Source organism: Neoarius graeffei, chromosome 25, assembly GCF_027579695.1.
Source record: "Neoarius graeffei isolate fNeoGra1 chromosome 25, fNeoGra1.pri, whole genome shotgun sequence".
Taxonomy (NCBI): domain Eukaryota; kingdom Metazoa; phylum Chordata; class Actinopteri; order Siluriformes; family Ariidae; genus Neoarius; species Neoarius graeffei.
Window position 1 is genome coordinate 25,857,024 of NC_083593.1, and position 13,478 is coordinate 25,870,501.

At 42.8% G+C, this 13,478-nt stretch overlaps 1 protein-coding gene across 9 annotated transcripts in view; it reads left to right on the forward strand.

The window, feature by feature from the left end:
• zcchc9 (zinc finger, CCHC domain containing 9) overlaps positions 1–13,478 on the forward strand; it is a 246,027-nt gene that overhangs the window by 211,015 nt on the left and 21,534 nt on the right. For all 9 annotated transcript variants that reach the window (XM_060908766.1, XM_060908768.1, XM_060908760.1 and 6 more), the window contains one exon: positions 3,571–3,639. In XM_060908766.1, coding sequence (XP_060764749.1) covers positions 3,571–3,639 — 69 coding nt within the window. The remainder of the gene's footprint in view (positions 1–3,570; positions 3,640–13,478) is intronic.

Here is a 13,478-nt window from a genome sequence, read left to right on the forward strand (position 1 = left end):
TCCAAGTCCTCTCATTGCCCCCCATTCTGGGATATGAATGTCTGTATGCAGCTCGCTATCCACTTAGTCGGGTAGCCTGGTGTGACCATTTCACTGTCATTGTTTATTGTGGCTGTCCAAAGTGTTTCTCGGCGTAAGCTTGAGCTTCCTTCGGGTCAGTGAACGACATTTTCACTCCTCCGTGCATCACCATCAGTCTGGCCGGATAAATCAGTCTGTATCTGACGTCTGATCTTCCTCGTAACATTTCTCTAACTTTAGTGAATGCAGCTCTCTGCTTGACCACAGAAGGTGGGAAAGTCTGGAAATACGAATATTTTCCGCCCCTGGTATTCCAGGTTTTTCTTTTCCATGGCCTTGCATAGTATTTCCTCACGAACGTGGTAGTAGCGCAGTCTTAAGATGAAAGGTCGCGGGGGGTCCTCGGGTTTCAGTTTCTGGCGGTTTATCCTGTGTGCCCGGTCTATCAACGGTTGCTCAGGCAGAGACAGCGCTTCGGTTGGGAGTTGAGCGATGAAATCTCTGGGCCGCGGTCCTTCTTTTCCCTCCGGTATTCCTATAATCCTAATATTATTCCTCTTCGAGCGTGCCTCAAGGTCTTCACATTTTTCATCCAGGTGTTTAACTTTCGTTGTCAGATGATCCACTGTAGATTGGAGTGTGGAAATGATGTCAGAGTGGGTTGAGGTGCTTTCTTCTAGCTCTTTCAGAGCAGCCTCGTACTCGGTTGATTTGCCTCTCAGCTCCGAAATAAACTTCTGGACATTTACATTTAGTGATGAAATCTCGCCCCTGATGGTAGTAGAAACTTCTGTGATGCGGTTTTCTATGGAGACACAAACCTCTGCTTTGATCCGGTTCACCTGTGTGCTTAAAACACCGATGGCCGCGAGTACTGCCTTATTAGAGGGTTCATCCACACTACTGTCGTCAGTTTCCGGGGCCTCCGAGTCTGGTGTATTTGAGGCTTCTGGGCCTGCCTTAGGTGACTCGTTCTTCTTGCCTTTCGGTTTACCCATTGTGAAAACCGAGCAGAAGATTATGTTCCCGTGCTTACTGCTGCGTTTATGTTCTTCAAGAAATGGGTAACGTTCAGTAATTTTGGGTTTTTGTTCAGTTTTAAATGGATTTTTGACGAGCTATCTGGAGGTGCGTCCTACCCTTCCATTGCTCGCCAGCGCATGCACACACACACACACACACACACACACACACTGTGGATCTTTGCAGCTCCTCCAGTATTATCTTTTGTGTCTTTGTTGCATCTCTGATTAATGTCCTCCTTGCCCGGTCTGTGAGTTTTGGTGGGCGGCCTTCTCTTGTCAGGTTTGTAGTGGTGACACATTCTTTCCATTTTGCTATAATGGATTTAATTGTGCTCCCTGGGATATTCAAAGTTTGGGATTTTTTTTTTTTTTTTTGTAATAACCCAACCCTGATCCATACTTGGCGGCACGGTGGTGTAGTGGTTAGCGCTGTCGCCTCACAGCAAGAAGGTCCGGGTTCGAGCCCCGTGGCCGGCGAGGGCCTTTCTGTGTGGAGTTTGCATGTTCTCCCTGTGTCCGCGTGGGTTTCCTCCGGGTGCTCCGGTTTCCCCCACAGTCCAAAGACATGCAGGTTAGGTTAACTGGTGACTCTAAATTGACCGTAGGTGTGAATGTGGGTGTGAATGGTTGTCTGAGTCTATGTGTCAGCCCTGTGATGACCTGGCGACTTGTCCAGGGTGTACCCCGCCTTTCGCCCGTAGTCAGCTGGAATAGGCTCCAGCTTGCCTGCGACCCTGTAGAAGGATAAAGCGGCTAGAGATAATGAGATGAGATGAGAGATGATCCATACTTTCTACACAACTTTGTCTCTGACCTGTTTGGAGTGCTCCTTGGTTTTCATGTTGCTTGCTTAGTAGTGTTGCAGAGTCAGGATCCTTCCAGATCAGGTTGAGTTATACAGACGTTATATGACGCTTTGATTGCACACAGAGGTGGATCTTAATCAACCAGTTGTGACTTACGAAGTGAATTGGTTGGACCAGCTCTTATTTAGGGGTTTCATACAAAAGGGGGTGAATCCGTATGGACACTCCAGATTTCTGTTTTTTCATCTTATTGTCACACAATAAAACTACAATGTGCATCTTTAAAGTGGTAGGCATGTTGTGTAAATCAAATGGTGCTAACCCTCCAAAAATCCATTTTAATTCCAGCTTGTAATGCGACAAAACAGGACAAACACCAAGGGGGATGAATACTTTTGTATGTATGTATGTATTTATGTATGTGTGTAAAATGTATTTATTTTTGGCTGTCACATTTAAAGATGAAATTGAAAATATGATTTTCAATTTTTACATCACAAAAACATGTAATTTTCTTAGAGCTGTGTAGGTTTTTTACACCGATCAACCATATAAATCCATGTGCCTAATATTGTGTAGGTCCTCTTTGTGCCATGAAAACAGCTGACACATTGAGGTATGGACTTCATAAAACCTCTGAAGGTGTGCTGTGGTATCTGGCACCAAGACGGTAGCAGCAGATCCTTTAAGTCCTATAAGTTGCTTCCATGGATTGAACTTTTGTCCATTACGTCCCACATATGCTCAGTTGGATTGAGATCTGGGGAATTTGGAGGCCAAGTCAGCACCTTTATCTCTTTGCCATGTGCCTTTATGAGTTTTGTAGTGTGGCAGGGAATATTATCCTGCTAAATGAGGCCATTGCCATTATGCAATACTGTTGCCATGAAAGGGTTTGACATGTACTGCCTACCTAAATATTGTTGCAGACCAAGTAAAGTAATGTGTACCAGGACCCAAGGTTTCCCAGAAGAATATTGCCCAGAGCATCACAATGCCTCCACCAGCTTGCATCCTGGTACCATCCCCCTTACCCCGGGTAAGCGACGCGCATGTACCCGGCTGTGCACATAACATAAAAGAAATTGCTTAGTCAGACCAGGCCTCCTTCTTCCATAGTCCAGTTCTGATGCTAATATGCCTAGTAGTGCCTTGTAGGTACTTTTGGCGGTGGGACAAGGGTCAGCTTGGGGAATCTGACCAGTCTGCGGCTACACAGCCTCATATGTAGCAAGCTGCATGTTCCGATACCTTCTGTCATAACCAGCATTAATATTTTTCAGCAATTTGTGCTGCAGTAGCTCTTCTATGGGTTCAGACCAGACAGGCTAGCCTTTGTGCCCCATGCACATCAATGAGCCTTGGGTGTCTGTTCACCGGTTCTCATTCCTTGGACCACTTTTGGTAGGTACTAACCACTGCATTCCAGGAACACCCCACAAGCCCTGCCGATTTGGAGTTACACTGACCCAGTCATCTGGCCATCAAAAATCTGGCCCTAGTCAGAGTTGCTCAGATCTTTGCACTTCCCCATTTTTCCTGTTTCCAACACAAACTTTGAGCACCAACTGTTCACCTGCTGGATAGTATATCCCAACCCTTTGCAGGTGCTATTATAATGAGATAATCAGTGTTATTCATGTCACCTCTCAATGGTTTTAATATTATGGCTCATCCATGTATATCTGCTGTATAACATTCTTTCTGTTTTTACACAGGTGGCTGTTGTCGAATTTGTGGTTCAGTAGAACACTTCCAGAAGGACTGTCCAGACCATCAGGCCTCAAGTGAGTTAGTTGTCCTTAAAATTTCCTTTGACATTATGCAGTAGAAGACACAAACTACACTTATTGCAGCTTAAAGTAGGTTGGCCTAGTGTTGGGTTGCTTTCACATATACAGCGTTTAGTCAATAGGAATTGCACTCGTTTGTTGACTGAGACCGCAAGAAGGCCGCTTTCAAGCGAGCCCTAGAGATTCAACCCTGAATCAACCAAACTACAGGAAGTGGAGAAGGAATGGGGAGGCCAGTTCAGACTAAAAATATGCACAGGTCTGTTTCGGATTAACACGCGACCACAGAAGGTGCACCCAGGGAAGGAATTGCAGGTGGAATGGCAAGATGGAAAAAGGGGAAAAAAAAAACAACAAAAACCCCCACTAAATATTGTATTGACAGCTTCAGACCTGCTAGCCTTTGTTTTGTTCATGAATTTGGTAACACTTTATTTGAAGGATACCTACATATGGACTTCATTACACATTTCGTAACTATTAGATTAAGGTTTTATAAAACAGTGTTTGATGTCTTGTGTCAAAACTCATAAGGTGATATTACAGGTTTTACTCAATATGTCCAGTAGGAATGAGGAGAAAAGGGCTACAGTTCTTAACACATTTATAAACATTACATAAATCTTTTTATTAAGCAGCATTAGACAATTTATGAAAAAAGTCGATCGTATCTTGTCAGGTGACAGTTTTATGCAATATCTATGATAGGAATGGAGACAGGTGGCACGGTGGTGTAGTGGTTAGCGCTGTCGCCTCACAGCAAGAAGGTCCTGGTTCGAGCCCCGTAGCCGGCGAGGGCCTTTCTGTGCGGAGTTTGCATGTTCTCCCCGTGTCCGCGTGGGTTTCCTCCGGGTGCTCCGGTTTCCCCCACAGTCCAAAGACATGCAGGTTAGGTTAACTGGTTACTCTAAATTGACCATAGGTGTGAGTGTGAATGGTTGTCTGTGTCTATGTGTCAGCCCTGTGATGACCTGGCGACCTGTCCAGGGTGTACCCCGCCTTTTGCCCATAGTCAGCTGGGATGGGCTCCAGCTTGCCTGCGACCCTGTAGAACAGGATAAAGCAGCTAGAGATGATGAGATGAGGAATGGAGACAAAAGGCCTCTAATGTTTGATAGTTAGATAATATCGATAACATTAGTACATATAAGCTTTGGAATATGTTGAATTAAGGATACGTCAACTTGCTTCTTTTGAAGTGCTTACTTAATTTGTGTAGGAATACGATGCCTCTGGAGATCCCTTATAAAACTATTATGAACTCAGCATATAACAATTAGTCATCAGGGTTCCCTCAGGCACTTGCCATTGATGAACATCATTGATGAAAATTACTAGCAGTCGTCACAGTATTGAATGTATGTCATCATTATCATAAGTCATCTTTTCTAGAAATCATTCCACAAATCCCTATGTTTGCCAAAATCCAACCCCAGTGAAGAGACAGCGGGAAGCTGGAGTGTAAACAACAAGCTTGTACTTGTGATCAATAAAAGTCGACTACACGTAATGACCAAATGAGCACCAAGCTTTTGACCAACCACAATGCAAATTAATTGGCCTGGTGTGGTGGTGTAATCATCTCTGCATGAACCAAACAGTTGTGTAGTCTAAGCTGACGAAGTTTTTTTAGGCAGGCTTCTTCAAGCATTGAAGATTATTTAAGGGCTGAAATGGCCACGGGGGAGGCAAACTCAGAGCCCCTACCATCCCCTAGCACATCGGACAGTGTCTGTAATATGGTAAAAATAAATAAAATGCCAAAGTGAAAGTGCTGTCAGCCGGCAAGTGACTGAAGGGCTAGATCAGGGGTCACCAAACTTTTTTCTCTGGGGGCCACATTGTCGTTCCTGACTGTGATGGAGGGCCGGGGTCGGGTCAGCTATATAACATAGAATTGTATGACCCAGACAAATATGACCACCAGCAGGCCTCATTGTGTAGTAGAGATTATGAGCCTGGCACAGCCATCCCCACTACTATATCCACACTACTATATCAACACTTGACAAACACCACATACAGTGGTGCTTGAAAGTTTGTGAACCCTTTAGAATTTTCTATATTTCTGCATAAATATGACCTAAAACATCATCAGATTTTCATACAAGTCCTAAAAGTAGATAAAGAGAACCCAGTTAAACAAATGAGACAAAAATATTATACTTGGTCATTTATTTATTGAGGAGAATGATCCAATATTACATATCTGTGAGTGGCAAAAGTATGTGAACCTCTAGGATAAGCAGTTAATTTGAAGGTGAAATTAGAGTCAGTTGTTTTCAATCAATGGGATGATAATCAGGTGTGAGTGGGCACCCTGTTTTATTTAAAGAACAGGGATGTATCAAAGTCTGATCTTCACAACATGTGTGGCAGCGGGGGCGTGGTCAAGCGCCGGTCTGTGACAGGAGGGCGGAGCCAGGGAAGGAGATTGGCAGAATCACTACACCTGACGGTAATTAACCTGTGTTTGTGTGTCTTCCCAGTACCGCGCCCTATTTAAGGAGGCAGAGGGAGAGCTCATCCCAGGACTAGAACACAGCGTGTGTGTTTTTCCTCTAAAGCATAAAAGTAGGCTGTGACACTGAAAAGTCGAACAATAAAAAGCCTATTAGTACCAGAAGCTTTGTCCTGCCGTCCTCTGTGCTCCACCCACACTTCAGAGAGCTCTACAACATGTTTGTGGAAGTGTATCATGGCACGAACAAAGGAGATTTCTGAGGACCTCAGATAAAGCGTTGTTGATGCTCATCAGGCTGGAAAAGGTTACAAAACCATCTCTAAAGAGTTTGGACTCCACCAATCCACAGTCAGACAGATTGTGTACAAATAGAGGAAATTCAAGACCATTGTTACCCTCTCCAGGAGTGGTCAATCAACAAAGATCACGCCAAGAGCAAGGCGTGTAATAGTCGGCAAGGTCACAAAGGACCCCAGGGTAACTTCTAAGCAACTGAAGGCCTCTCTCACATTGGCTAATGTTCATGAGTCCACCATCAGGAGAACAGTGAACAACAATGGTGTGCATGGCAGGGTTGCAAGGAGAAAGCCACTGCTCTCCAAAAAGAACATTGCTGCTCATCTTCAGTTTGCTAAAGATCATATGGACAAGCCAGAAGGCTATTGGAAAAATGTTTTGTGGACGGATGAGACCAAAATAGAACTTTTTGGTTTAAATGAGAAACATTATGTTTGGAGAAAGGAAAACACTGCATTCCAGCATAAGAACCTTATCCCATCTGTGAAACATGGTGGTGGTAGTATCATGGTTTGGGCCTGTTTTGCTGCATTTGGGCCAGGATGGCTTGCCATCATTGATGGAACAATGAATTCTGAATTATACCAGGGAATTCTAAAGGAAAATGTCAGGACATCTGTCCATGAACTGAATCTCAAGAGAAGGTGAGTCATGCAGCAAGACAACGACCCTAAGCACACAAGTCATTCTACCAAAGAATGGTTAAAGAAGAATAAAGTTAATGTTCTGGAATGGCCAAGTCAAAGTCTTGATCTTAATCCAATTGAAATGTTGTGTAAGGGCCTGAAGTGAGCAGTTCATGTGAGGAAACCCACCAACATCCCAGAGTTGAAGCTATTCTGTATGGAGGAATGGGCTAAAATTCCTCCAAGCCGGTGTGCAGGACTGATCAACAGTTACCAGAAATGTTTAGTTGCAGTTATTGCTGCACAAGGGGGTCACACCAGATACTTAAAGCAAAGGTTCACATACTTTTGCCACTCACAGATATGTAATATTGGATAATTTTCCTCAGTAAATAAATGACCAAGTATAATATTTTTGTCTCATTTGTTTAACTGGGTTCTCTTTATCTACTTTTAAGACTTGTGTGAAAATCTGATGATGTTTTAGGTCATATTTATGCAGAAATATAGAAAATTCTAAAGGGTTCACAAACTTTCAAGCACCACTGTATTTGTTTATCTTTACTAGTGGTTTGCAAAAGTAGTAATCGAGTCTTCACACTTTGTTTTAATTTGAAATACCACAGATATTCCATTTATTTATTTTCTAATTAAAAGAACATCAAAGCTGTCAAGGTAAGAAACATCTACCTAGTTGAGGTGATTGACACTGGCAAAGGTGAGTGGAAAATTATAAATTGTATAATTATAATTGTGTGCAGCACTTAATAAAGGTCAAATAAATAGGCCTATAAAATAAATACATTAAAAAAAACCAGTGAAATTATAATAATATGAGCAGTAGATCAGCTAGCCAGCTCTTATGCCTATCCATTTGAGCATGTTCAGTAAACATTTTTTAGGTCAAGGTGAAAACGAAATGAGCAGTAGGCCATTTACAGGTCAAAACTAAAGCATAATACAGAATAATGGGAATCAAAATCAGTAGTATATGTAGGTGAGCTGGATTTGTACTTGTTGATTTGTACTTCTTGTCGGGGCACACCTCTTCGGCCACAGCAAGCATGCATACTTTAACAAAGTCCCCATCAGTAAACGGCTTTCCATGGGTAGCTAGTAGGTGAGCTACCTTATAGCTAGCTCGGACAGCAGCCTGGTTGATCTGGGTTTGGCGAAGGAATACATTCTGTTGTGCAGCCAGTCCGCATTTCATCCTCCAAATCCTGTCTTCTCTTGTTTGCCCTCGCAAACTAGCATACTCTTTGTGGCGGGTTTCGTAGTGACGACGCAGATTATATTCTTTGAAAACCAACATACTTTCTTTACATACAAGACAAACTGCACGGTCCTTACACTGAACGAAAAAATAATCGGTGGTCCACTGTTCTTTAAAAACTCTGCACACTCTGTCAGCTTTTCGCTGACCGCTAGCCATTTTGCTGTCCTGAACACTGACAGTTCTCTGCGCATGCACTGCCTGTCACTGCTTGATCGCGAGCATATGACGAAAATTCGGAAAATATGAATAGTTTATTTTATAACTAAATATCAATTTTAATTGATAAAATCAACAAAATACAAGATGTAGACATGTTATTATTTGCCAAAAAGCAATTTAAAAAAATAGGCCATGACCACTTTTGGGGATTGCCTCATAGGGCCGGTTCAAGTGGTGGGGGGCAGAGGGCCTGGGGGGCCGGTCAAAGGGGTGTGGCGGGCCAGAGTTTGATGACCCCTGGGCTAGATGTTCCAGGTGGCATGGTGTGTTGAGTCCCCATGGCTAATGTAGAGATGTTGTTAGGCCTCATTACTTGGGCTATAGCCCCTGAGTATTTTCACCCTCAAAAAAGTAAGAGCTTAATCGAAAACAACTTCACTGGGATGTCATCTGGGATTTTGAATGTTGTAATATAATAATGTAGTTTAGAATTTGTCTTTTTCTGGTCCTAAGGGAGAGGTATGTGAGTGAGAAATTATGTATATTTTTGTTAAACTGATGATAAATATTACTAATGATATTAAGCCAGTTGACACCTGCCTCACTTTCCTGAGACATTATGGGTGTTGTTGGTAATAATGTCTCAGGATTAGAAGACAATAATAGAAACTGAAGTGAACTACATAAATTTAAAAAGAGCAGTGCAAAAATCAGTAATAAAGATGACATTTGAATGTGTGTGGGTGATTTTATTATCTTGTAAAGTTGGATGTAACCTTCCCAACCTATCGATGCCAATCTCCCTTAAAATTATAAACTTCAGGAAAACTGGACTGAGTCCCTGGTGTTTTAGCTGCTAACGCATGATGTAAAATGTGGTATCATCCTGTATTCGGTTTGTAAATCGACAGGAAATTCAGATTCCTTCTCTGTTGGTTGTTCCAAGATTGTTCTCAACTCTGTTGTTCAATTCTAAGTCAAGTTTTCTGTTGAAATAAAGGGAGTCCTAATACCTCTTTTGAATAACTCCATGCTAAAAATAACCTTAAGTAAGCTCAAGCTAAAGAGGTTTATTTTAGCTTGATGGTCCACAGGGTGCCCAGAATCAAGCCTTTCTTATTAGAGGCTGGAGTGGAGCCAAAATTTTATATGTAATGGAGAGGCCTAGCTATAGCTGTACAAATATTTGAACTGTGTCAGTTTGGTTGGTATAAACTTGTATTAAGTCCATTTTGAGACTTAATACAAAGTATTAAGTCTCAAAAAGGTATTAAGACTTGGAAAAGGTAAAGGATAATTACTTGACTTTATTTTTCAAGGAAAAAGTGGAGAATATTTTTCATAACTCAGGGAGAACCCTGGTCATGAATGATCTTTAGAAAAGGTTTTTAAAGGGAGGGGGGAGAAATTAAATTTAATTCATTCATTTGACCTTGGACTGTAGCTCCCCTCTCCTACAATATGACAGAGCTTTAGAAAACAATTGTTTTGAGGTAACTGTTCAGAGACAACATAAAAATCACACATTATATTAGGGCAATTCCATGTAAATGTCAACCTCACCATGCAAAAATAAAGCAACATGTAATACATCAAAACCACTCCCAGAGATATCACCTAGGCCTGTATTTTACAGATGTGAACAAGCTGAACCAATTTGTAACCAACCTAATATGTCACTGTCAGTCTTTCTTTCTTATAATGTAAAACCCAAGCTAAAATCAACTTTGATCATGTACAATTCTATATTATTGCCACAAGCCACAGAAATGTATGCTAAAATCCACAAAACAGCAAAACAATAGCCATCCTAAATATTATTTAAGAACTTTGATAGTTTTAGCTGATATTTAGAGAGTTTTTCAAAGGGTTATGGTGGTTAAATTGCTGATTTTCTAAACGTATGCCATGTCTATTTCAGACGCGTCACATCCATAACGGAATTTCGTCACATCCATAACGCTGACTTTTCCTTCCGAAACTCTGCATGAAATACAAAATATTTTAAACAAAGATTTTTTAATATTCACCTTGGACCCCTCTATCAAACGGATACCTCCATTTCGACATTAGGTTTACGATTTCACAGAGTTTGATAAAAATGTACAGTCACCCAAGAAAAGTGATACTTTTTCTGTCACACCCATAACGCATCTTTTATTGGCATTTTCTGGCATGCCCTAGATGTACTATGGGAATTGTTCTTGTTCTATCACTTCTCCAGTATGGTACAGCCTTAAAATATGCAACACCTGTTTAAATACTGGGAGACAATAAAACATGCACTGGGTCATTTGTTGCCATTTTGAGTTCAAGTGTCACGTCCATAACGCTGGAATTGCTCATTACTTTCCCCATTACAATTTGACAACTTTCTGAAACTTAATGTAGGAAGGCAGTGTTTAATTTTTTTTTTAACACAATGGCCACAATTATATCAGTCAAGAGTCAGTCTCAAACATGTCTAAAATGCTAAGAAATTTGGTTGCCGCACCATGTTTGTTTGTTTTGTTTGTTTGTTTGTTTAAAAAACAAGATTAAAAGAAAATATATTCATACAAGAACTGTTTTTAAGAGAATGCTCTCGCTCTCTCTCTCTCTCTCTCACACACACGCGCGTGCACAAACTTAAATTAGAACTGCATTGACTTACTTGCCACACAGAATTGGAAGGGGGCGGCCTTGGGCTGAGGTGCCCTTGAGCAAGGTACCTGACCCCTGACTGCTCCCGGGCGCTCTGGTGTGGCTGCCCACTGCTCTGAGTGTGTGCGTGTGTTCACTGCTTCAGATGGGTTAAATGCAGAGGATGAATTTCACTGTGCTTGAAGTGTGCATGTGACAAATAAAGGTTTCTTCTTCTCTTTACCTTTCTCAGCAATTTCTGTAGGCTAGGTTGTGCAGCACCCATCTCTGTAATCTAGATAGATTAGATTAGATAAGATAAAACTTTATTGATCCCTTTGGGAGGGTTCCCTCAGGAGAAATTAAGATTCCAGCAGCATCATTACAGATAAACAGAGAAAAGAAATAAAGGAAAACTTCTAGATAAATTAAAATAAATTAAGTATTTACATATACAAATATAAAAAGAATAAGATATGGGGAAGGGGGGAAGATATTGCAGGAGAGATATTGCACTTTATACAGGTAGTCGTCGACTTAGGACTGCGTTTGGTTACAACTGACTGGTCGTAAACCGATCTGGTCGTAAGTCGGCCTATGTTAAATGAACGTAAGTATATTGTGATGTGTAATGATATTGTAATCATCTTAAAGTCTTATTTTATCAACATTTTCTTATTTCATTACCTTGGCTCATTATTTGGTTTAAGTCAAACACTGCATACTACACTGCGTACAGTACAATTCGTTTAATATGTGCAAAACAAAAAATACGAAATACAGGTGTGAAAAATAGAAAACATTTTAGTTTGAAACATACCAAAATACAAATGTAAAACATAGCAAAATACAAAACTTAGTGACCGCTGGCATCACTGGTGCTTGGCTGTGGGTCGTCTACGTCATCAGCTGTTGCAGCGCTCGGGCTGGCGGGAGCATTTGCTCGTTTCATAAACCAGGAGCTGGGGCGGAAACTGTATGACAGTGCGCAAGGGAGCGTGAGAGAGACTGCGTATGTGCCTGGAGCTGGGGCGGAAACTGTATGACGGAGTGCGTGAGGGAGCGCGAGAGAGACTGCGCATGTGCCTGGAGCTGGGGCGGAAACTGTTGAACACGGTGAGAGGCGCTGCTGGGGCGGAAACTGTCGTACGCTCAGCTGGGAAACACTTGCCAGTCATAACCAGACGGTCGTAAAGTCGATCGGTCGTAAGTCACATAGGTCATAAGTCGATGACTACCTGTGTTGCACATTGTCCGGTATTGCTTATTGTTAGGCTAGGCTACTCCTCCTTCTCATCCTCTGTCCTCCTGTTACCCCTCCTCCCCCACAGAGAGGAGTTGTACAGTCTGATGGCATGAGGGACAAAGGAGTTTTTGAGTCTGTTCATCTTGCACTTGGGAAGGAGCATTCTGTCACTGAACAGGCTCCTCTGGTTGCTGATGACTGTGTGCAGAGGGTGACTGGCATCGTCCATGATGTTCAGTAGTTTGTCCATAGACCTCTTCTCTGCCACCATTGCCAGAGAGTCCAGCTTCATGCCAACCACAGAGCCGGCCCGCCTGATCAGTTTGTCCAGCCTGGATGTGTCCTCCTTGGATGTGCTGCCCCCCCCCAGCACACCATGGTGTAAAACAGGACACTGGCGACCACAGACTGATAGAACATCCACAGGAGTTTCCTGCACATGTTAAAGGACCGCAGCTTCCTAAAGAAGTATAGCCTACTCTGTCCCTTCCTGTATAAGTGTTAGGTGTTGCAAGTCCAGTCCAGCTTGCTGTCCAGCCACAGCCCGAGGTACTTGTAGGAATCCACAGCCTCCACCTCGACTCCCTTGATCAGAACTGGTCGTGACCTTGGTCTGGACCTCCCAGAGTCAATGACCAGCTCCTTGGTCTTCGAGGTGTTGAGCTGCAGATGGTTCCTGTTGCACCACACAGCAAAGTCCCTCACCAGGCTCCTATACTCCTCCTCTCTGTTGTCACTGATGCACCCAACGATGGCTGTGTCTTCGGCAAACTTCTGAATGTGACACAGCTCCGAGTTGTAGCAGAAGTCCGCGGTGTACAGGGTGAAGAGAAGATGGGCCAGCACCGTGCCCTGGGGTGCTCCCGTGCTGCTAATCACAGTGTCGGACGTGATGTCCTTCAGCCTAACATACTGCGGCCTGTCAGTGAGGTAGCTGGAGATCCAGGTGACCAGACAGGGGTCCACTCACATCCTGTTCAGTTTGTCCTGAAGTAATAGGGGCTGGATGGTGTTGAAGGCACTCGAGAAGTCCAAGAAGAGGATCCTCACTGTGCCATTTCCCTTATCCAGATGCGAGTGGGCTCGGTGTAGCAGGTAGAGGATGGCGTCTTTCACACCGACACCTGCCCAGTACGCAAA